This window comes from Drosophila ficusphila, unplaced genomic scaffold, assembly GCF_018152265.1.
Source record: "Drosophila ficusphila isolate 14025-0441.05 unplaced genomic scaffold, ASM1815226v1 contig_791, whole genome shotgun sequence".
In the NCBI taxonomy this organism is placed as follows: Eukaryota; Metazoa; Arthropoda; class Insecta; order Diptera; family Drosophilidae; genus Drosophila; species Drosophila ficusphila.
In genome coordinates, this window is record NW_025064737.1 from 8,034,828 (window position 1) to 8,059,942 (window position 25,115).

At 45.0% G+C, this 25,115-nt stretch overlaps 2 protein-coding genes across 3 annotated transcripts; both read right to left on the reverse strand.

Annotated features, from left to right (window-relative positions):
• Nucleotides 1-1,125: 1,125 nt before the first annotated feature.
• Nucleotides 1,126-2,728, reverse strand: LOC108087990 (homeotic protein ocelliless-like). Its single transcript, XM_017185594.2, has one exon. It carries the CDS (start codon nucleotides 2,708-2,710, stop codon nucleotides 2,036-2,038), a length of 675 nt encoding a protein of 224 aa, XP_017041083.1. The 5' UTR covers nucleotides 2,711-2,728; the 3' UTR covers nucleotides 1,126-2,035.
• A 174-nt stretch (nucleotides 2,729-2,902) lies between these two features.
• Nucleotides 2,903-23,795, reverse strand: LOC108087988 (steroid receptor seven-up, isoforms B/C). 2 transcript variants are annotated; one of them, XM_017185593.2, is made up of 5 exons: nucleotides 22,624-23,735; nucleotides 14,272-14,421; nucleotides 9,808-10,359; nucleotides 3,663-3,820; nucleotides 2,903-3,019 (listed from the first exon to the last, which is right to left on the reverse strand). In XM_017185593.2, exons 1-5 carry the CDS (start codon nucleotides 23,285-23,287, stop codon nucleotides 2,903-2,905), a joined length of 1,641 nt encoding a protein of 546 aa, XP_017041082.1. In that variant the 5' UTR covers nucleotides 23,288-23,735. The 2 variants fall into 2 exon arrangements, with proteins under 2 accessions (XP_017041082.1, XP_017041081.1); XM_017185592.2 differs by lacking the exon at nucleotides 2,903-3,019 and having other exon boundaries at nucleotides 3,730-3,820; nucleotides 3,902-10,359; nucleotides 22,624-23,795.
• Nucleotides 23,796-25,115: the final 1,320 nt, after the last annotated feature.

The following is a 25,115-nucleotide window of genomic DNA, read 5'->3' on the forward strand; positions in this document are numbered from 1 at the left end:
TTTTTATTGGCCCTCGGCAAACTAGGGAATCCCGGCGATTATCTTGTCGGCGCGTGAAGTTCCCCGGCCCCGAGCTGCAGAGGAATTGACCCGCAATTGATACCAATCCACGGCAATCCATTACAGAGGCTAAGCGCACAAGTTGCATGTCTCATTATTGGCAATTTCAGAGCAGTTCGGGTAATTGCCCCAGCCTTTTTGCGGCGAGGTGGGTGCTGGCTGGCTCGGCATGACTGGGGCATTTACTCCGGCAACACATGGTATTTGGTTGCATCACGTACCGCTTAATGCCCAGATATACATATGTTCGCTCGAGGAAGTTGTCCCGGAAAGTTATGAAAGTTTCGCTAGTTCGGCGGTCATCAGATGAGTGTTTGTGGGTTAAAGATCAGTTAGGATCGGAATTTCAATGAAAAGTTGCACCACATGTACAAGCCTAAAATGTTTAAAAATTATTACCAGAAAGTTTAATAATTACAATTTAATATGTTGCAAAAAATATTAAAAATAATATTTTTTAAATTCACAAAACAATTTTGTTGTTTTTTTTAATAAATGAGATTTTATTTAACATATGCATACACTTTTTGAATGTCGAAATGATCAAAAAACGAAAAACAATCATTCGTAGGCTAGGTAAATACTTAAATGCATTTCAACGAACGCAATAATCATTTGGTGAGCTGCTGATATTGATGTCTGTCTAGTGTGATGGGTCTACAATCAATGATAAGGACACATGTTCAAACACTCCCGCTTACTCACACTCTCGCCGACACTTGCTATTTAATTACAACTGCATTCATTATTTATTATCAGTGGATTTACATTATTAAAAACACCAGAATCACTCCTAAAACTGTATTTACACGTGTTTACGTGATGCACTCAATAGGCAATCAAATGGATTTTATATATTTATTTTTACTTAATTTGTATTCATTGTATTTACATTCATTCTTCGTTTACTTGTTATGATTTATTAAATTCGCAAATGGTTTTCCAACAAAGGTGAAGTGTTTTTTAGTACTTTATTTATGTACAGTTTGGCTGCAGTTGCTTCGAATTATATAATATATTCTTACCTATGAAAAGATACCGAACAGAAAAATCAAACACAATAAAGAGTTCATTATAAACGCAAATTTTTATTATTACAAAATATAGAAAACTTTTCATACTCTATACACATAAATAAGATAATGCTTAAGCTTACGAAAAATCGTTTAAGAACTGAAACTTGCACTGAACATTTTGTGTTTTTACTCGTAATGGTTACTAAATAAAAAATTCGCTAAATTTTGCATTCATATTCCAACGAAAAAGGTCTCTAACCAAGAGGCATCTTTGAGATGCATCTTACGGAAAAAAAACCCGTCGAGAATCGAATTTAATTTTAAGTTTTACTTAAAGTAAAAATAAAATTGCTAAAGCACACATAAAAAATTGCCACACATCAAGTAAACATAGCTTAAAATTTTTGGTATATTTCTGCAAACCACTGGGAGTAGAGTTTCATTTATATATATTTATATATGTATATACGTGTATATGCTACATTACATATATAAATATTTCAACTATCTTATGTTTTGTCTTTTGAAAGGGCTAAGGAAATGTCTCTTTCCACTTTGTGTTCTTTCTCTCATCAATTTTCTTGCATTTTAGTGGTTTAAAAATTAAGTAGAACTCAGTGCCATTTAAATATTATACACATTCATATATAAAGACGTTATTGCCGCCATTTTTGGATTAAACTTTTCAAGTTCTCTGGGATATGTCAGCTGAGATTTGTGGCTCACAGCTGGGGCGGCCTAGAGAAAAAGTGGATTTTTTGAGAATTATGTACAAAGTTACAACAAAAATCTACAAATGGAAAATTATTCAATTAAGCTACGCGGCTCTTCCTGTTCTTTTTTTTACATTTTTCGTTAAACCTTTTTTTGTTTGTTTTGGGTCTTAGGATTTTTGGAGCGGGGCGGGGTATCTACAAGGTTGTTTTATAGCCCCATTTCTAGATGCATAAATAATTACACTACTTGACATCCACAATGAGAGGAACTTCGCTGATATCGATTAAATTTGGCGGCGATTGTTGCTGTTGCTGCTGCTGCTGATGATGTTGCTGCGGGGCTGTTGCTGTTGCTATTGCTGTTGCAGTTGCAGTTGCTGTTGGCGTCGATGAGGCAGATGACAGCGAACCAGCCGAGGACGACGAGGGTATTGCTGCGGTGCCATTGCTGTTGCTATTGCTATTGCTGTTGCTATTGCTGTTGCAGTTGCTATTGCTGCTGCCCGCGAGCAACATGCGCTGGTGATGTTGCTGCAGGCATTGATTTGCATTGACTGCAGCAGCGGCCATCATCATGGTGGCGGCATCGCAGTAATTAGACAGCATCGTCGTTGTGTTCACCGTGGATGTTGCCGCAGTCGCTGGTGTCGCATAAGCGGTTGTCGGCGTGGCCAAGTAGTCGGTATTGCTGTTGCCACTGCTGCTGCTGCTGCCGCCGAAGAAACCGCCTGCACTCATATGATTGCTGCTGCTGCTGCCGTTGTTGTTGTTATTGCTGTAGTTGTTGATCTGCTGATTGCAAATGTTGCCGACGCCGACGCCGCTGCCGCTGCCGCTGCCACTGCCGTTGTTACCGTTGTGGCAACCGCTGTTGCTGCTGCTGCCGCCGCCGCTGCCGCTGCCGTATGTTGGCTGCATGACAGCAACATTGGCGAGCTGGTCATGACTGGCAGCAACAATGTTGTGGCTGCCACAGCCAGCGATACCGATACCGCCACCGCCACCGATGCCGCTGCCGCTGCCGCCTCCGCCGGGATTGATGTTGAGCGTTGCAGCCGCCACAGCTGCGGCCGATGATCAAGTTGTTGTCAATTGGCGCCACATCGTGTGTCACATCGAAGGCAGATAGGGCCAGGAAAAACTGTTGCCGCTCAGCAGCATGTCGCGTATCAGCGTTTCAATTGGCGTTTTTCCGACTAGACGCACAAAAAACAATTGCTCAATGACCTGGCGAGAGGAGAACGGAAGGAAGAAGGAAAAAGATTTTAGTTAGGAGGGGAATTATTTAGTTTATATAAGGCTCTTTCCACTCTTTATTTTATGTGTTTCCAAAAAATATTTATAAATGAAACAGGGACTTCAAAGTTTAATTTAAAATCGAACTTGGTTTGAATTTCTGGCTTTGATTGTTACCAAAATATATAAATTAAGTTACAAATTTTTAATCTGAAAGCCAAAAAACAATATTCATTTATTATACTTTTTTAATTCAAGTTTGAGTATTAATCTTTAAGTTTTAATGACCATTGACATGAAAGTGCCAATCACATTAATACTTTCACTTGCAGAATCAATTGCCAATTATAATTTCATATTAATATTTAAAGGAAAACCCAGTTATTCCATTAAGCAAAAAATAAATATTATAAAATGTAATTCCTTAAATTAATTTTAAGTCTGAGGAGTAAATTTATTAATATGTATAAATCCATATTATAAAAGCAAGGTCTTTGAACTCGGTAATGAATTTTACTCTCTGTAACATTTTGGGAACCATTTATTTAGCATTCGGTAACCAATGCTTGGTTATTTCAATATTAAATAGCTTATCTCATACTTCATTAATCAAATAAACTTTGAATAGACTTACTTGTGAGGAGACAGTTCGCAGCGATGGTAGCCGGAGCAGGAGCTTGCCGAATCTCGTGGGCTGGTTGGGGTACTGCGTCCGGCAGTATTCCTCGAGGGCGCACTGGGACTTCTCTTGCAGGGATTCAATGTGCGTCACGTCGGACAGGCCGCAGGCATCTGAAAGACAGGCGAAGAAGGGATACCGTCAGTTTTGGATGCAAATGCCATACATGCTCGATAATCTTTGGGGCAGTTCACCTGGCGCCGGCAGAAAATTTCCAGCTTTCGATTGCCTGTCACGTCAAACCAATAACTGAACATGAGCGCCTGCCACGCCCACAACGGCTCAGTTCAATCGAGTTGAGCACACTAAATAACAACACAGCAACACTGCGGCAGTGGATCGATGACGAAACTGGGAGATTACGTCATGTCTACTTGATTTATGTTCAATTGAAGTCGCTCTACTGAGAACCGAACAAACAACAACATCACAGCGAGTACAACACTTGGGTTAATTAAATTGGGGAAAATTAAGCCCCAAGACAACGCCCTGTCCCCGCGAAAACCGAAAACAGAATACCGAAAACCGAAAACGATACGAGCCGACAGCCAATGAGTTTTCCGTCTTGTCAAATAGCCGTGGCATTTAATTACAGCAATGCCGGATTGCGCATACGCAGCGTGTGCCGTCGAGTGTTAATTGCCAGGCACCAAAAGTTTGCTTATCAATTGCCGCTGTTAAAACATCAACACAACAACGAACGAGCGGTTCTTCTATTTTTTATAAACGCTTATACATTTATGTGTACTTCTGTGTGTTTGACTGTTTGAAATTCAAATTAGACATCAGCACTTGTAAATTTGCATAGCTTTAAAGCGTTTTAAATGGTCGTTGCTGTTAAGAATGGCGTTTCGAAATTGCATATGAAATTTTGTTTGCTTAATTAGTCACTGCACATACACACGAGGACTAACTCGATTGCGCAAGGCGATTCCAAAAAAAAAGACCTGCAGCTGATATATCATTTAGCAGCCGAGCAGACTGAGCTAATGATTGGGCCATTTGCCAGCCGATATCATCGTGATTTGGGTTCATATATCCGATTGCCTGGCCGGCTGTCTGCGAATGCATGTCGTTAATGGCACGCAACTCCGAATCTACGAATCTTCGAGTATCCAAATCTCTGCATCTCCGAATCCGAGCTGGCCATAAAAGACGAGTGTCAGTTGAAAGGCAAAACCATGGCTTGTTGTTTGGCCAAGATCGTTTTGGCTCACAGATAAATGGAAAACATTGGGCAGTGGTTATCATATAAATTTCCTAGGCTTTTGGCCCCCACACAAAGCGCGTAAATCAGGCTAAATGATTTGTCGCCAGCGGCAGCAGGAATTCAATTAGCCATTATTAACCATTCGGTTTCATAAACAACGTCGAACAACGAGCCATGAACAGCCAGACGGACAAGAGGCAACGGCTATAATACAAATTAGACATGGTCAGTCCGGCGAGCTCAGCGAATCACTTCATTGGCCATGGCCATAATTGTCAATTGACTTTCCATTAGCTCGGCCGATCCCCGGGACCCTCGGAATGGGAAATCATAATCGCTGGCGGGGAAGGAGACTAGATGCAGTTGAAGTTGGAGGTGGAAACTGTGCCACAAAAAAAAAGCCACATTTTGGGCCTTCATTGAAATGCAGCGGAGATGACGAGGAGCTGGGATGCGATTTCTCGAAGCGGCGGAGGAGTTGGCATCGCCAAAGTGAAAGACATTCCACTTCCAGGTCGGGCGGCTCTGGAGAAATGCACTGCCACTTCGCTTCGATCGGAGCTTTCTCGAGGGGTTAGCCTCTCTTCTCGTCTGGGCTTTGATTTTTTTTTTTTTTTTAAATTTTTTTTTTTGCTCCGGCTTTTGTTAACTGTTTTCGGCTTGTAGTTATGTACGAGCTTGGCTTCGATTTGTATTTGTATTTGGTTTTCAGTTTTCAGTTTTCGGTACTCGGTATTCGGTTTTTGGTTTTGGGTCGTCGCAGTTACTAACTCAGCGAGGGAGAGATCGTGACCGCGTGTTTTAAATGCATAATGACCGTAAAGTAGTTGGTTGCCCAACCAACCAGACATATCGAAAAAGGAGCAGGAGAGACGAAGGAGTAACCGTCCGCGAAACGGACGAACTGTTTAACAAAATTATGAATTGCTGCATTATATTTTATTAGATTTGTGTTCTTTATGGGCTCCAGTTGTGCGGTTCTGGCCATTCGGGCAGTTCGTGCCGCGACCGCCAGAGAAAAACAGTTATAACTTTATTTAGTTTTAATAAGGATCGGGTCGTGTGGGGTCAACTGTGGAGACAGTGGAGCCGCCGAAGGAGTTCCGCTCTATCGAGCGGAGCATCTGGATCTTGGGCAAATACACGAGCGCCGAGCGAAAACCTAATATCGAAACGCGCCCTTAATGATTCTAATCAACGACGTCGGTTCCCGGCCCAAAAGTTACTGTTAATTGCCAGAGTCCCAGGCCCCAAAGGCACGTCGCCTGGCAATTTTCCAGGGGGAAAAGTAGCGCAGGCGATCAATGAGCGCCACAAAACGATTTGAGCGGCTCCGCGACTCCGAAACTCCAATCCCCAAACTCTGAAGCCAAACTCTGAAGCTTCGAAGCTCCAAAGCAGCGAGGCAGCGAGAAGCCAGCGAAAAACACACACAGAATGTTGGTCAAAAAGTGTGGCCAAGACATGAAAGCTACAACTCCTAACAACTGCAGCGAACGACAGCAATCAGCGGGGCGAGGAAGAAGAAGAAGATGCACCGCGGCGAGGTGAGGCATGCAACATTGGCTCTGGCAGCCGGAGGAGCAGACATGTCGTCAATGCGCTGCAGAAGATCTAGTAAGTCTATACCCGGTATTTTACTACCGCGATCGTGTCTCGTCTCCCACAATCTGCGACTTGCAACCATGGACTTCGCAGATTTGGGGAGCGGAAGCGGGGAAGGGGAAAGTGGGAGGGGGAGGGGGCTAGTGGGGAACAGCGATTGATCGGCTGCAGTTTATGGACTCATGCAGCCAATTCAAATGCAATTGCAGCTTGCCAGTCGGTCCAGGGTCTCAGCCAGCGAGACCACGAACTCCACGCCACACACGCCCCCTCAAGAGTTTGGTTAGCTGATCGCGGCATACACGGAGAAAAACTGGGAAAAGTAAGCGGAAAATAATCCGATAGGGATTATTTACTGATTTGTAAGGTAAAATGCTGATTTAAAACATTATTCAACGCATCACGCTTACCATTTTATAAAATTGAATATTATGGATTTTTAAATATTTTTCAAAGAAACTTCTAAATCTACAATTTATGTAAATAGCTTAAAGCAAATTGATTAATCACAAAATGTTTTATCCCAGATACAGTTTATAACACTTTGCAATATTTCAACATTAAAGCTTAGTATTTTGAAGTTAATGAAAACCCCTACAGGTCAGATATTTTCCTCAGTGCAACTTGGCCAAGCGACACACACAGCGTTTTGGAAATGGTAAAATTATTTTCATTGCAAGTTTGGCCAAGGCCTGGACTTGGACCATTGGTCCGTTGGTCCATTGGTCCACTGGTCGGCCGGAGTCGGGCTTGTAAGTAAGCGACATAAACGAGTGTTGTATTAATGTTCATAATGTGGTATCTCGACGTCAATAAACGTCGCCACAAAGAGCACGAGGGGAATGGGATATCTTTGAGCCAAGCCTGGCTCAGATCAGCGGAAAAACAATTGCGACGTGGAGCTGGACAGCTGGTTGACACGACACGAGAAAAGGGGGGAGTTCTAAATCAAAACCTAAGTTTCCCCCTTCCCTTAACGAACTTATAATCGCTAGCTTACTCTTAATTGCTAAACTTAACTTATGCTAAAGTCAAAGAAAAGCTCGATTCAGTCTATTTGCATACAAAACTTGAGTGATTTATTTCGCGTGGCACCTAATTGTCTAAAAATAAGTATGTTGTATAAGGCGTAAGGTTTTAAAATTATTTAAATTATTCGCATATAAGCTGGTGTGATTTAGTTGTGTGCGTGTGCAGGTTTTAGACGTGCATATGTGTGTATTCAGTGTGTGTGTGTAATCCCAAAGTCCAGAGTTTTGTTGCCACGTGCGGATGAGATTAAATTTTGTTTGTTTTTGTGAGAATAGCTTTTGTTAAAAATGAAATAAAAATGTGAAAAGATTAGTGTTAAATAAATGGGGGTTTTATGAAACGGAAAACTGTTAAGCTTGCTGAAATTATGAAGAATGACAATCAACAAAATTAAAAGTTTTCCATGACCTGAAAAATAATAACAATTCCATTACCTTGGGTTAAGAAAGTGCCTTAAATACTTAATCAGAACTGGTTCATCATTTTAAGGATCTAAGGCATATGCTTATTTGGTTTAAATCAATTCATTCAATGTTAAATGTTTGTAATTTAATATATCTGAAACTTTTTTAACTAGAAAATTGAGTTTTTGAGCGGATTGTTAACGGTCTACACAATTTTACACAAATCGTTTTTAATTTAAGGCAATAGCTAATTTCACGATGAAATGATCTTAATTTCTTTAAAATTAAAGAAGTTAATAGTATTTCATCATTGTTTTTAAAATGCTCAACTCACGAACAAATTTCAATGATAAAATTGTTTTAGTTTCATCTAAGAAACACCAAAAAGTTTATCATTGTTAATATTTACGGTACAATGTTTAATACGATCAGAAGATATAATTAACATGATCAACAAGTTATTTGTTTTTAACAAATGCTAGTAGGATCTCACTCAGAAATCATTAAAGTTTAAGCGTCTTGCAGTTAATGGCTAAGAAGCGGTGTTAGTCGAAGGTTGAAATCATAATACTTGTTAGTAAACCAAAATAAACAAATAAATAAATAAATAATACACTTAAAATTAGTCAACAAGCGATGTTAAGCATTAGTAAGCGATAACGAGTAAAAACACAGGCCAGGATTAGATTTTGTTTAACAGCAACAGCTTTATATATATTCTTAAGATTCTTTCTTTCTCTCCTCCCTCATCGATTCTTTGTTTTATCAAATTTTTGGCAAAGTTCACTAAACGAAACTAGATGAGATTACCACTAGACTAAACTATGCTTAGGGTAAGGCAATAAATAGGTAGAAACTAGCAGTAGGCACTAGATTAAGTACATTTACAGATGGATTCACCTAGAGGCTATAGATACAGATACATTTACATTTACAGAGGGTCGATCGACTTGGGTGAGATCCTACAACTGCCATCTACTACCGGCGAGGCTATAGGGCGAATACCTGTAACTGGGGCTGCCGAAGGACGCTCCGCCGCTGCCGCCCGAGTGGGCGAGGGCGTGGCCCACCCCCACGCCCACACCGAATGGCGTGCTGTGGTGGAACATATCGAAGGCCGAACCGAAGGCGGCGCGCGGTGGCGTCTGATAGTGGAACATAGCCGCCGCTGCCGCCACAGATGATGGCGTCTGATAGGCTCCACCAGTCAGCGAGGAGGAGGTGGAGGAGGCGGTTGAAACGGGAATGGGAGCGGGAAGGGGAGCGGAATTGGAGGAGGATGTGGGAATGGAAGTGGATGCCGTGGCAGGAGCGGTGGCCAGCGAATTACTCAGCGGCGAGGCGGTTAGGTTGCGGGAGGACGAACCGCTTTGCGATTGAGTAGGAAGCGAGGCGCCCAGTCCACTGCTATTGTTATGCCCGGAGGCGTCGCTGCTGGGGGGCGTGGCCTGGGCCTGGGCATACAAGCTGGCCAGCAGATCCATCTCGGAATTAGCGGACTTGGCCTGGCAGCTGCTGAAGGCGCTGCCGGCGGAGGGAACCAGCGGAGCAGGAGCAGCCGCAGCAGTAGTGGGTGTGGAACTCGAGGGAAGGGGATTCTGGGCCTGCTCCGCCTGCTGCACTGCAGCCTCCACGCCAGCAACGCTCTTCATAAAAGCAGCCAGATGGAGGGGAGCCTGTTGGAGAGGAGCCTGCGACTCCAGCTCCTGGCGGTTGAGCTCGTCCAGATGCTCACGCACCACACCGAGGACATCATCGTTGGTGGCGGAGGGGGAACCCTTGGCGAGGAGTGCTGAAACCTTGGCGAGCAGCGCCGGCACATCCTTGTAGAGGATGTCCAGCAACTTACCGGTGGTGAAGAGCACGATCGCCTTGAGGCAGGAGTACTCCGCGGAGTCGACGTGCAGCGCCTTCAGCTTCTCCACCTGCTCCTGGAAGATGCGGATGTGGTCCATGAAGGCCACCACGCGGTCGGCGGCCATCGGGGAGGCGTGCAGTCCGGCGGCGGCCAGCAGTGGCGCCACATGGAGCGGCATCGAGCACTGGCTGGCATTCAGCACGAACAGCTCCGACCAGACGAGTCGCAGCAGAGCCACCTGATCGGTGACCTGCAGCTCCGGGAAGAAGGGTATGTTCTTGGCCCACTCAACTGCCGAGAAGAGCAGCCGGGCGGCCAGTTCGCAGATGTTGTCGATCCCCATGATGTTGTTGGGCTGCATGCACTGGCCGTAGCGGGAGGTGGGGTACGGCTCCGCCCGCAGCAGCAGCGAGATGTAGGAACTGAGGTACGAGTGCCCGTTGAAGCCGGCGATGCCCATCGGATCCCCACTGGCGATTTGGTACTGGCCGTGCATGCCGGCCAGTCCGGGCTGCGTGGGCGGAACGCGGCCACGCTGGACAGCTGGAAAGATAACAAGGGATAGTTCGGGATTAGATTGGTTAAATAACACATGCAATTACACGCTAAGATAGTCTTAAGTTTAGTAATCTAATGGAAGTCTCATTTAACACATTAAACAATCAATGATGCCCTTTAAACTTTACTTGAACTGCGCAAAAACTATACTATTTGAAACCCATTTTTATAGAGTTTTAGATAAGGTTAAGTCTAAAAATCAGTAAAGAGGATATTGCATAAACTTAATTGCTTACGAGATTTATAATCATGGTTTTCTTAGCTAAAATTAATTTCATGTTCAATGTTGTTTATGTAGTTCTTGCAATGCCTATAAATGAATCAAGAAATATACCATCTACAAGATATGTAATCTCTTATATTAAAGATTTCGTTTTAGACTTTTATCAAAGTTAACAAATTCCAAAACACATCTTCGAAGAGAAGCAAGCACCCCGCAATTGAAGGACTCTTGTTTTTGTTGGGCTTATTTTGACCGCCACATCACACGCGGCACAATGCGGGGCATTCAGCTCTGTTGGCAAAGCTGCCACAGCTCACAATGCCCGCTATCTGGATATCTGAATATCTGAATATCCGAATATCTGGTCACCTCGATCTCAATACAGAGAACTGAGTTGCTGTTGTGGCTCGTCCTTTGTTGAGGCCGAGACATCGTCATAAGATACTTTCCTGCCACCCCAAAGATATTTTCAACCCCTTTTCCTGTGTTGTCTCGACTGCTTAGATATGCAAATTGAACTAAATACTTTCAACGCATCCTTCGGATACACACATCTTGCGGATACAGCAGATGTGGGGAGAGTCTTGGCAGATTTTAAAGAAAGAAAATAACGGACAGGTTTTTCGCAACCAGTGAGGCTTTTATAGTACACATAAACATTATAATTAACAATGTAAATGCTGAACAACTGAGTAGCTAAATGGAAAGTGAAAGGCCTCTTGAACTTTGGCCGGAAACGAAAATTCCCCAGAAATGGCGGTAGATGATGATACCGAGGAATATCTGAGGAAAGTTAAGCCCCCGCCACTTGGACACGCTCTCGAGTGTTTGGCAGCGAGTGACATGTGAGCGGGAACTTGAGCACGTGCTGGCGGCAGATTCATTCATTGGGCAATCAGCCAAAAGGGCAAGTCGGGCCAGGCATTATCTCGAAAGCCCACTCCGAGCACAAAAACCCATTGGCAAACCCTTCGCGCTGCTTTCTTGGCTGCTGTAATCTCGACCTGATCGCGGTTCAAAACCGAAACCACAGGCTTAGGCAGATTCTCCTTATTTTTGTTTTTTTTTTGCCTTTAGCTCCTTGGCTCTTCTTGTGGTCAGACAATATTTTCCCAGGCGCATAAATAAGGCACTGGACAGTGGACAGTGGACACTGGACAACCGGTTTGCCGTCATAGATCACCAAGTGCATCTTGTCGAGGGTCCTGCCGAATAACCCCCTCCCCTCTCACAATTACGCAAATGTATTGTGTAAATAGGTCTCCCCGTCTCGCTTCCTCCGCCGGCGGATGGACAGTGGTCAACTGGTTCGGGTGGTGCAACCCCCGGCTTAATTGCTCCGGCTGGGCGATAAACAAACACCTTCGGAACCGGGACAAAAAGGGATTTCGTTTGATTTCGCTGGATTTCGGGATGTGTCCATTGTGCGGAGTGACCAAAAACGCTTTCGTTTCCTGCGAAAGACGTTACGTTTTCCTCGATCCAGGTAGAGATCAGCGAATCCAGTTTCAGTTCCACTTCCACTTCCCTTTCCAGCTGCAACACCACGAGCTTCGATCAGCAGTCGATGCCTGTGCATTTTGGCCATTGCTTTGTCTTGGCTTAGTGCGGATTCGAATTGGCCTGGCCCAAGGCTCCGATTGCGTTGGCAAGATTGGGCCAGTGAGCTTAGGTGTGTCTAGGATGTGTGCTTGTATCTATTCAGTTTGCCTGCCAAGGTGTGGAGTTTCCATCTGGCCGTGGAGGTGTAAAAACCTTTGCCTGACCCACTTTTTAAACCCAGCTAGTCAAGTCTTTTCAACTAACTGAACAAACCATTGTCTGGCTAAAAATGCGTTTGACCAAGCCCAGGAATCGGGTGAATGCAGGTGTTGGATTGCAACCAGTGGAATTTCAGTGGTCAGAGGTTATGAGCAAGAGTTCACAGTGTTCGGATTGGTTCCCCTTCCCCTCAAGCGAAATCCCTTTAAAAAATCTAAAATAAATCCCAAATAATTTTACATAATTTTGCTACCCCTGAAAAAACGAGTTTTTGTGCAGGAAAAACTCTGGTTATTTGCAGAAGCCAACCAGTTTTATTCCTGGGCTGCCCAGCCCACTTCCCTTGACCAATTGACACTGCAATTTAATTAGAGCGACCCGGAACACCGATTCGATGTTGTTTTTTTCAGGTTTTGTGAGGCTTTTTGTGCGCCAAACCCGTACAATTTTCTTGACCCTGGGTCATTTCAGACGCAACCTTTGTCCCGCTTCGCAACTTAAAAAAAAGCATAAAGAGGGTAAAACTGAAGGAAACTCCTGTGCGGAATTGAGTTGAATTTTCTCACGATTTCTTGGCTTTGATAGTGCGGAACTAGTTTTACGCAGAACTTGTCATTAAAGAAATGTGACTCGACCGAACCCAAATCCAGAATGTGGCAAAAGGTGTTGAACTCTTTTGCGTTTAACGAGTTCTGGGGCAAGTACAGGGTGAGGAAATAGCCGACTTAATGGGCTTAACAGGTAGATCGGACTGAGGTTCGGACTGTGTCATTAGCCAAAAACTTGTCCGGTGGCGGCAACATTGACTTAGGTAAATTTCAAATGCTATTTTTCACAATCCGTCGCCGGCGACTAAATAAATGTTTATATTCATTTAATTACAAGTGCATTGAGAGGAGGCTGCTGTAGCTGCATTTTAATTGCCCATAGTCGCCATAAATTAACGTTTTCGTTCTTAACCCAAATCGATGTGTACACCGCACCACCACACAGCAGACCAGACATCTGAGTTGGTCGCTGCAGTTGCAGTTGCAGTTGCTTTTCGCCTTTGCCTTTGCCTTTGTTGCTGTTGGCTATTAGCATTTTGCGAAAAACCTGTCAATATTAGTGCAAATAATAACAGCTTAGCGTCCGCTAACTGCCGTGTATCTCTATCTCTATCTCTATCTGGATATCTCTCTGACTCCCTGACAGCCGCTAATTGTTAATGCTGACAAGTGTAACTTGGTATGGCCATATGACAGTCAGCCAGTCAACCAGTCAGTCAGTCAGTCACTTAGTCAGTCGGCCAGTCAATCAGTCAATCAGCGGCTGCGGATAACAAGTCTCACTCAGGTATGCCAAATATTTGGCTTGGCCGTGCTTACAAATTAGCTACACACATTGGGCTGCATTTGATTGGGTGATCAATTCACCTCGCGTTTCTCGCAGTGTGCCAATGCAATTATGAAGCGAGCGATCGGACAAGTTTGCATTTGATCTTCGGGGTCAATAAGCTGTGCAATAGGCTGCAATCGCCTGCCTAATTGTCTTCTCTATTAACCAAACCGACTTGCGTGTGGAAAATGGGAAAAACGAGTGGTGAAAAACCAAAAGAGCGAAAAGCGAATAGCGACCTGGGGTGATGCTAGATGCACATTCCCTGGCATAGTTCCTGCCACCCAAATAACTCAACTGATCCACACCGAACCGCATCCGAACCCGAACCCAATTGCTCGCCGCTGTTTTAAATTCCTAGCATGTGACATTTAGTCATCGCCGCTGCTCTACTTCCGTTCTTCGGCCGTTGATTTAATTTATTCTGTTTTGTTTGTCTCTCGGGTTTGACTTTTAATTGACCCCCAGCACATGGCATTTCTCTGCGCTGAATAACACACTTGTTGTTTTGTTCTTAGATGATTTTCGATGCTTACCTTCGCGTCGCATGCCCATCTTGAGGCACTTCTTCAATCGGCAGAACTGACATTGATTGCGATGGTGCTGGTCAATGGGACAGTTTCTGCTGCCGCGGCAAGAATAGGTGAGATTGCGTCGCACGGAGCGCTTGAAGAAAGATTTGCAGCCTGCAAAAAATAAAAAGAAATTCAGAATTAATAGGATGTAAAATATAAATATGTTAGTGCTAGGTAAAAAAAAGGAACCCAAATTCCACTCTTACTACGTTTTTTTGACTCTACAAATTCCCTGGCACTTTAGGCATCCCGAGAACAAAAAGTTTTGTTGCCACTTGTACGGCAAAGTGGCCTTAACTCCTTGACAAACTCCGCGTCACCAGACCGCGTCCGAAGTCGGGTTCCTGATGCCTATGTCAATGGTCATGTTACACGTTTCATGGCTTAACGCCTCCCATAAAATTACCTTTAATGGCTTTCAATTAACAAAGTGTATCTTGGGCAGCCGAAAAAAGGCTAAGTAAAAGAAGGAAAACTGGCAGCAAGTTCAAGTTCGGCTCGCCACGAATTTACTGTTAAGCTAGACGGCCAGATCAGCCATGGCTCGTTGGGCCTCGCTTTTGGCCAGCCACTTCAGCAACAGCTTCAGCTTTAACCCCAGCCTCTTTGGCCAAGTTGGCTAAGTGCTTTGGGCCGCAGTTGGGTGTTGTTGTAGGACAAGCCAGCGACACGGCAAGTTAATGTCGCCGACGCGTATCTAAACATGTGTATCACTTGGCTCTGCATCAGCGTTTTCTGCATAAAGAGCCTGGCTATTTGGTAGGGGTACACCTATATAAATACACACATATATATATAAAATATATATATATATATAGGAAGGCATTGTTTGGACCTGGTTTCTTTCCTTCGCCGTAGAGAGCAGCAGAAAAAACTTCTCACAATAACTCAAAACAATGGCATATGCTCATAAAATTCGTTTTAAGCTGTAAAATCATCATCAAACAAAATATGTAAGCGCTGAGCGTTTATGCAGACCCGATCCTATCCTATCCACTCCCCCGACCCACCCGTCGACTATATAGCATGCGATCACAGGCTATAAAAGATCTTTCAATGCTTTTTCTGCCAATGCGATCGTGTGGCTGCAGCCTCCCACCGAAATGGAAACAAAACGTGGTCTTCCAAATTGAATGTGATTGCAAGTCGATGGTTAAATGCACTAAGTGGAGATCAAATGAAAAGTAGATTAAGCAAACTCATCCAAAGTATTGACTGATACTCAACTAACTAATTTAAATGATCGCTGATCAGTGATATTTTATTTGCGAGGATACACTTCAGTTCGTTTGCCAAAGGGCATTCGGTATTCCCCACTTCTGGCCAACTACGAACACATCTAGAAATGCCCACTCACACACTGCCAGCCTTTACACCATATGATCTACGAATAACGATATTGTACCGAGTCACGATTTCTGCCAAAACGTACCGTTGCCTTTTGGCCCCCCCGTCCGCCTTTCAGTCTTCCCCTTTTGGCCATCAAGCAGGCAGGCAACTCTGACTGCGCTTCGCCGGTTTCGCGGACCTGGCCAGAAAGCCCGGCAAGAGAGGTAAATAAAAGAACTTGCAACAGAGGCAAACTGCCCATATGCGCCTATCGCAACTCTATCTAGAGCTGCAGCTCCATCCCGAGTATCTGGGCATCTTAACTCGGGGAAAAGTGAGGGGAAAAGGGGGGAAAAGGGGACTGAGGGGAGTGGATCCCCAGTGGACTGGGCGATGCGAAAGATGCGCGTCGTTATTGATGAAGATACGAGTACATGGGGCAGATACCGCAAACAAAATCCGCGACGGGTGGAGTGGATATCGTGTTATATCAATAACCGAAAAAGGGTGGATCGCTCTAGCGCTGCGATTCGAGTGTGGGAAGCCCTAGAATCGAATCCTGAACGACGGACGGACGGACGGACGGACTCACCTCTTCTACGGCTTCGGCTTAAATGGATGGACTTTTTGGCTAAGCCAAAGCAAGCCACGGCAAGTCGAAGTCGAAGGCAATCCAAGCCAGGCTAGCATTTGCGGTAGTTTCAATTACCGCTTCACCTAATTGCCAGCGGGTGGCGGCCGAGGAAGTTGGTTCGCGTGCGCTACGCGCCATAAAGCGTTCAATACAGTTAGAGCGGAGGTTCCGAGAACTTGGCTGAGGCTTAACTAAACTAAGCTAAGCTAAGCGTTTTATTAATTGAACTTCCTGAAAGTGAGCAGAGCTATAGAGCTATCTATCTGCACCACACGAGATCCCCCCGGTTGGATCCGCTCGGCTGCGCAATTTAAAGCGTTAAATTAGCTGACTCTAGCCGGCAATCTCTGGCTGAAAGTATCTGTATCTTTTGGCACATGCACTCGGGTGGCAGATGGCCCAATCAATTGCGGTGGGCACTGCTTTTCTTATTTTCCATCTTCTATCTACCACCTTCCATTTTCCATTTACCATTTTCCATTTGCCATTTCCCAGCCGCGGTCAACGATCGCTTGGCCCAGAGGAAGCGGAACGGAGGAGCGATGCAAAGTCAAAGTCGCCTTGACTTTGGCTCATTTTCTAATTACCAATGCACACACACATTCAACGTAGGGCAGCGTCATTAAGGTGCAATAATTAAATGTTAAGCTTACACGGAGCCACTAGCTAGCTAGTCAAAGTAATTAGCACACACCACAACACCACTGGAGTCCAGAGAGGCGGCTAGACAAAATATCTGGAGTACGACGACCAACGAAACATAATTACAGCCCCCGCCGACAGACACGAAACTTGGTTAACTTGGCTCATGCACTCGGAGCATCAACAAAATGCACTGATTATGAACGGGGCCCCCTGGCGAAAAACAGAATCAAATCCAAAACGGAACAGGTGCCCCTCTATTCTCTCCCTCTATATAATATATATTCCACACCTAACCAACTCAAGTTTATGGCCCAATATGGGTCAACTGTAAATCAAATGCCAATCTGGGAAGCTCCCCCGCATCCATTCAGAACTTTCGCAATTGTTTCGCTGGAATCGGAGCAGTTTCTTCCAGCTAGAAGAGCCGGCTTTCCATTTGCATCTCGCATATGTCACGTTGCCGCGGGGAAAATGCAAGGAAAATGCCGCCTCAGATAAGCGATTTGGCTTTGATTTAACTGATGCTATGCGGAGTTATGCAGAGAGCCGTGCAAATGCTATGGTCATGTACTTGTACTTCGGGCCTGGCCGGCGACACATGGCGATAAGCGGGGCAGCAAAAAGGGAGCGACTAGCCGTCCTGGTTCTCGGTTTTGGCCAAGTGCAGAGTCTCTTTTCGGTTTTCTGGCCCTCGAAGATGCACACAAAACGTGCCGGGAAGGCAGCATTTCGCTGGGCCTGATCGATTAGCCGAACTCTCGGTTTGAAAACGAAAATTGCGCATGAAGTGGCAACAGCAACTGCAACAGAAACTGCTGCAGTAGAAACTGCTGCTGCAACAGCAACCAGAAAAGTCTTTTGGCCCAAAGCCAGTTGGATAGCCAGGCTTAACATAATTAATTAAACCGTTACATTATAAAGCGGATCAAGTCGGTAGTTCACGATTTCCTTACCCCAGAGAGACTCTCTTTTATTTCGGGGGCCTTTTTTCGAAATCGCATCGTGTCAGGATGAATTTTTTGCGCCTCATTTTAAGCGACTCGACTCGACTGCACTTCCACTCCACTCCGCTCGAGTGAAGTGGTCGACTGCCGAGCTTTATTGGCTCGAACATTTCTTCTAAGTACAACGATTTGTAGTACAAGCCAGCTTTTAATGATTACAATGTCTGGCTGCCTCGGCTGCAGTTTGCAATTGTTTTCGCTGTTCGTCTGTTTGATTTTGTTTGTTTCCTCTGTCCCGGCAATATCTGTACAATTAACTTTTGTCTTGCCCGATTCTCCTCCTCCTCGCTGGGCCGCCTTTAATGAAGGGTTCAGCTCGGGGCTCATTAATGTTGACACAGCGTTGGGCAACGATCGCCTATGAGTATGGTTATTGTGACAAGAGCGTTGCCCGCTCGTTAACCCGCCAAATGGCCGGGAATATTCGCCATCGCGAGCCAAGGAAATTTGTCAAAATAAATTTCGAGGCCGTAAGTTATGACGCTCACTTGGGGGAGAAAGAGCTACCAAGTTGTAAATCAAAAGCCAGCAGCAGCCACAAAACCGCAGACTGCAAATCGCACGGAAGTTATAAATGTTTATCAAAAGGCGATTTATGTGATATATGTTATGGGCAAGAAATTGACTTCAAGCCATCCTGCCATGCCGCCAAATGCAAATTTTTAATACAAGCCTCGAATTTATTTTCCCTCTTGCTAATTAATAAATAAAAAATCCGCTGCTGCGGGCGTTATGGCCACGCCCACTCCCCCCACCCCCAATGGAAAAAATCCCCAAAACTGCAACGCCATAAATTGCAATGCTCGGTGGGCGTTGTTAATTTTCTGGATTCGTATTTACTTTGTTGCTTTTACTTACTTTGTTGCTCTGCGAGGGGCGGTGAGGTCGTATCAGAGACAGCAAATTGATTTATGTTTGGCTTTTGTTAAATGCTCAAAGTGGAATGAATTTCCACAGCCGAAATGCGAATTTCAGAAGAGCGCCATTTAACAGATTGTCAAGAGGTGCAAAGTGAAACGCAAAAATATATATTTTTATTGGGGGGAAGGCATTTAGTATATGGCTTTCTACAAAGGAAATTAAGATTTTATTGCTGATCAGCCCATAAATAGTATGTATTTGTCAAAGAATTAAGTCCGCTTCTTTATGGTTACCCCGAAAAAATAAATTTTCACTGCAATTCCTGTTCTTTTCCTCGAGATATTTGCCCACATCATAATGAAGTTAATTAAAAAGCCACACATGTTGAATACAATTCCGCACAAAGGCAGAAGACGAAGGAAACAAGATTCTCCCTCCAAAGAGATACTGAGATACAAAGATACAAACTACTGACCCACCGTTTCGCGACATCAGAAATTTCGGACATTTCCAGCGTAAATTTGTGATGGGTTCTCCCTTCTTTTTCCACCGGAATTGGGATTTGGGAGCTGGAGCCTGGGATTTCGGGTTGTGGGTCTAATTGCCGAACGTGGGAATCTATTTAAATGAGCTTGATGTAAGCTCGTTCGCGGAAAATGTAGCAAATGGAACAAGTCGGAGAGTAGGGATTATTTATGCTGGCCCAGAGTTGACAATCTGCGGCTGGCGGCTGCACTTCACACACATTATTTGTGGCAGCTAATGTGCTCCGCTGGCGCTTAACAATTAGTTGGGATGGCAATTCCTTACCACTCTTTATGCCCTGCTCTGCTTCTTAGCCGATGTTTGTTTTAATTAATTGCATGTACTAAGTAGTGGCGGTAAGTTTTCGCAAAATTTATTTATCATTGTCATGTGCGCGCTGCGGCCAAGTTATGCTAATTCGCTTTTGACATGGGTGCTGAGATAGTTGTCGTGTCAGAATTGGAAATTCAATTGGTTCGCAGAAAAACATGGTTTTAATATTTACAGCGAGCTTTTCCACTCAACGCTGATTGATGATGCAGCGCAACCGGCGAGATACGTGGCTTGAATCTCGGCTTTTGGGCCACTAATAGCCATGACAAATAGCCAAATTAATAGGAGATACGCGGCAAGGAGTGGAGTGGAGTGGAGGCAGCGCTGTCTTGCCACATTAGAGCCGTGCACTCATCATTAATATTATCGAGGCACTTTTATCAGCGTACATATACTCGTATTTTTCAGCCGACACTAAACCGTGACTTTTCGAGGCGGCCAAAGGTTACCGCTGCCGCTGCTGATGAGAAGTGCCAGACTTTCGGCTGCTCCTCCTTCCAATTTCACCAGCAGCTGGGCGCGAAATCAAACAAGTTGCCACCACAATGGGAGGACATGGGCTTTCCGTTCCTCGGATCCTCGGGAACAGGAACCTAAGCCAACCTAACCTAAACCTTAAGCGAAAACGAAACAGATACAGAAACGGACAACACGCATAAGCTACAATTAATCTTGCAGCTACGAGCGGGGTGTCGTGGCACAAATTCACATACCCATGCCCCTGAAAGCCTGGAAACTGGACACAAGGATAGACAGAAGACAGAAGGGACGGTCAGACGGACAAACGGACAGACAAACGGACAGACGGACGGACAAGTGAGCTCAGCACACACACACAACACACACACGATTTCAGACAGCCGAAAGAAACGAGTTGCCGCGGAGTGGAGTGGAGTATCTTTTCATTTTCTAAGAGCCACGAAAAGTATCTGCACCTCGAAGTGAATCAGCTGAAAGGACGAGGCGACGAGGCACATTCTCGGCTGGGGTTCAGCGAAATACAAAAAAAAAAAAAAACGAAAACAAAAACACAACGCTAAGGAAAAAAAAAACCCTGAAAACGCCGGCAATGATATGGGCTCTGCTGTGCGCTTTATTATGATTTTTCCTACGTTTTATTTCGCCAGCATTTGAGTGAAGCTGATTCCGCGGTGGAAGACGACGCAGCTCAAGCTTTAGCGTCTGGCGATTGCATAGAACAAAATAGATTGCTATCGTGGCAACATCATCAGGCCAACAGGCAACCGCGAGATACTCGTACCCATGCACTACATACTATATATACCCCATACTGCACTCAGCTATTCCAGGGGGAATCGGGGAAACACCTTCAGAATGCAACGAGGCGGTCACAGAGCCGCATATCTTCTGATTGTTGCTGTTGTGGGTTGCGCATGCGTACAAAATGCTCGGTGATTAATAATAATAGCAGCGCCCGCTGAACAGTGGGAGCCATCGGAGTGCCGGGGCGAGTTGCGAGAGTATCTGGGAATCTCTGGCGAGCCCACTGTGCCCAGTCACTACTTACATCTTGGCTGCTCCAGTGCCAGAACGTTTGAAGAGATACGAGTATGACAAGTTCACTTGAGGCTGCACTAAATGCCAGCGCCTATCGCCCTCCATCTCCGAATGCAGTTACCCATCCACCCATCCAGCTATCCATCCAGCCAGCCAGCGATTCATTCAGCTGCCCCGCGGCCTCCTCTCTTCCGGAACTCCAGGTTCCCCGAGTTGGAGAGACAATAAGAAGAAGGTGGGCGCTTCATTTAGCGGCCGCCGCACAATTTGCATGTTTGCACAACAATTGTTTGGCTTAGGACAAAGCACGGCCCGTATTTTATTTAGATAATAACTTTTATCTGACGATAAGGCAGCGGCGGGAGTGCGTGCCCAGATCGCTACGTATATATGTATCTGTATCTATGTATCTCAAGAGCTCTCGTGCTGCGCGTTGGATTGTAACGGTATGCTGACCAGAAGTGCAAAACTATTTGAGTTTTCTGGGAAATCGTAGAACAACGATTTGGTTGAAGTTTATCGCCCCTTTCCTAGCTAAACGCAGCTCTAAACTTTAATTATACAAAAATCGAGTATCAACAAAAGGCATAAATCTCGGTGGAGCCGAGCAAAACTATCGCTCCGATCATAAATGTATTTTTTGGTCGTTAAAACATCTGTACATGATTTGGGGCCCGATCAACTAACTGGCTTTGGGAAGCGAGAAGTGTTTATACATTCCAGCTGCATCGCGACTCCCGCCAAGATTTGCATGGCCCTGGGAAGAGGAATTCCCGCACACACACACACACCCACACCCACACCTGGCCGGGGTTCATTATTGCCAACTCATCAAACTGCCATAATTCACCGAAACTGTCAAAAATCAGCGGCTGGCAGGCACGCTTTTGTGCCCGCTTTCTATTACGTTGGCCATTTCTGTTTGGTCATCCCCAGTGCGAACCCAAGTACGAAATCAATTGACCCCCAATTGCACCTCAAAGGTGAGATCGCTACTCAGGCAGAAAAAAATATGTTGTGATACGATGCTCCCTTTTCTGATTTTACACGTCATCTTGAGCCACTCAGGGAATTTGTGCTCGTGAACTATTCAATTTGGCAGGGAAATATTTAGAAAATATTATTTAAGCTGCCAAAAAATTTAAAAACGGCAGATTTTACAGCTGATGAAATGTTAATTTTTCTTTGTTAAAATTTAAATTTCTTTAGTTTCAAATTCTGGCTCATAAAGTTCTGATAAGTTTTACTCGTTTTTTAAACAAAAATTCCAAATCGCTATTAAAAAAGCTTCCTAAAATTATAATTATTTAAAGTGTGTAGTTTGAGTTATTCAGCCCTTATTGCAGGTTTATTGAAGGTTTCACTATCATAATGCACCATTTAAAATTTGACTTATAATTTCAGATAAAATTAAAATTTTTTTCGGAAGCCCCCTTAAACTATTATTTTTTTCAGTGCACTCACCTTCGCAGGTAAATTGTCCGTAGTGCTTGCCGGAGCTCTTGTCCCCGCAGACGACGCACTCGATGTTCTGCTTGCTGTCGATCTGGGATCCGCTGTTGCTGCTCTGCGAGTGGGAACTGTTGGCCTGGGAGCTGGGCGTGGTGCTGCCACATCCGGCGGGCTGTCCCTTGATGCTGGTCAGCATGTCCTGGCCATGTCCCTTGATCAGGGGCAGCATGTCGGACCCATGGCCGGGCTGCACGCCCGAACCGGATCCCGAACCGGAGCCGCCGGAGTGGTGTCCGCCGGCGGATCCCCCATTGGCACTCGGCAGGCTGGATAGATCCTCCTTGATGCCGGGGTGATGGCCACCGGATCCGGCCTGGTTGAGACTGGGACAGGAGAGGTCCTGCTTGATCACCGCCGACTGCTGGCTGGCCACGCTGCTGGGCGTGGTGCCACCGCCGCCGGTGGCCACACTGCCACCGGTGGTGCCGGGTCCCGCGGACGCGGCGTGCAGGTGGCCGCCCAGGGAGCCGGGCGCCTCGTGCCAGGCGCTGTGCGGCGGCACACCGACGCCCAGGCCCATCGAGCGGGACAGGCCGAGGTCGAAGGCGGACAGCTCCGCGCCGGACTGCGGGCGCGGATTGAAGAAGCCGGGAGCCGTGGACGGGGAGGCGCACATGACGCCGCCGCCGTACACGCTCAGCGAGTTGTGCGTAATAATCTTGGCGGCCGGGTCGGAACACGGGGTATAATTGCTGGAATACACTTTGTACGCACTTCGTACGGTTCACACTTTTTTCGGGTTTACCGCAGAGTCCTCAGCTCTAGCTTTATCCTTTTGTTAATTTTTTGTTAATTTCTTTTTCTTTCGAAATAAAATTATTTGATTATTTTTAGCTTCGCATGCTATTAGCAACGCGGCGGTTCACTTAAAAACACTTGGTTTATTTTTTGCTTCTATTTCGATCTCGAGTTTCCCGCTCGGCGCACTCACGATATTATGATAACTTAAAGACTTGGAAATTTTTCAACTTCGCTATCTTTGCGTCATGCGGAGCAGCGAAATCTCAGCTGTTCTCGTAAGGCCTTTTAGAGCCTGACTGGCACAACATTCGTGGCAAAAGGTACACGACCCGACCCGACTCGACTCGACCGTTTCGACCTAACGACACATCACACAAATCTCTCGCCGCTCCTCTCACTCCACTCAAAGCGGCGCTGCTGCTGTCCTCCTCGCTCTCGCGGCGGCTGGGCAGCCCCGTTGGTTGAGTGAAATCGCCGCTCTCGCTCGCTCGCGCTGTTGGGGCAAGACCTTCGACGCGTTTGGCTGATTTGCCACCACCACCACCAACCACTCTCTCTCTGCGCCACCACCACCACCACCACGGCTCCCACTCTTGCTCTCTCAATGTATCTCTCCTTCTTGCTCTCTGAGTTCCGAGCGCCAACTGAACGAAGCAAAGTCACTCGTCCAACTAGAACCCGTTTGCTCTTATTAGCTCGCTGTCGGACGCATCTGTTAGATACTTTTACCGTTAGGGTTCTTTATCGCCGGACTTTTGGGGCTTCAACTTTTCAGCAATTTGTTTAAAATGAGTCTCCACCCCGAAAAAAAGTTTCCGTGGCTGTTTATCTTTGGTGGCGCTGCGAAAGGTTCTTCTCCGGTTGGTTGGCCGTCTTAAAGTGCGTTCTACTTTGTATCTTCAGAAATTTGGAGGGACTTAAAGCACTTCTTATCTGGCGGAAGAGTTTGGCGGCCATAATGCCCGTTCGCGGTTAAATGTTTGCTTTAAAGCTTCTTTTCTATTGGTTGCCAGTGAAAGGAAAGCGAGATAAGCTGGCAGTTTATAAAGATACAGCGATGATGGATGGCCAGGATGAGGTGGGATATAAAGGGTACTACGTGGTGAAGATAGGTAAATTATCTTTGGAATAGAACTTGGAATTCAAAAACCCAAAGTTATAATTTCTCAAAATGTATAGGTTTTTTTTGGTGTTACTTGTGGGAGGAGTTTTCTATATTATTTACTTTACAAACATTAGTAAAAATAGTAATTATCGTTTTGGCATTAATTTTTTTTTTTTTGCCATATTAAATTGCAAAGATATTCATAATATGTAACATTACAAAGCTTTTCTTAATTTAAAGACACTCTTATTCTATACAGATAACCTTATTTTTTTTATACCGTTTTAAACCCCTTTATAGACGTTTGATAAATGTCAAATAAACTTGTTTCGAATCAAACTTAAAAATTTCAATGAAATAACACCAAAAAGTAATAACAGTAGTTTTATCCAGGAACAAATATAAGAATTAGCATTAAATGATCGGAAATGTGGAACTTTGATAGTGACCCCAATGTTGTGTAACGCGAAACCCATAGTATTATTAATGCTCAATGTGCTCGGACTGCCCCTAAATATAAGTTTACCAACTGCGAACAACTGAAGCCCATTGACTGCTGTAATATAATTATAATATTTTCACTGGGCTAATTGGATCA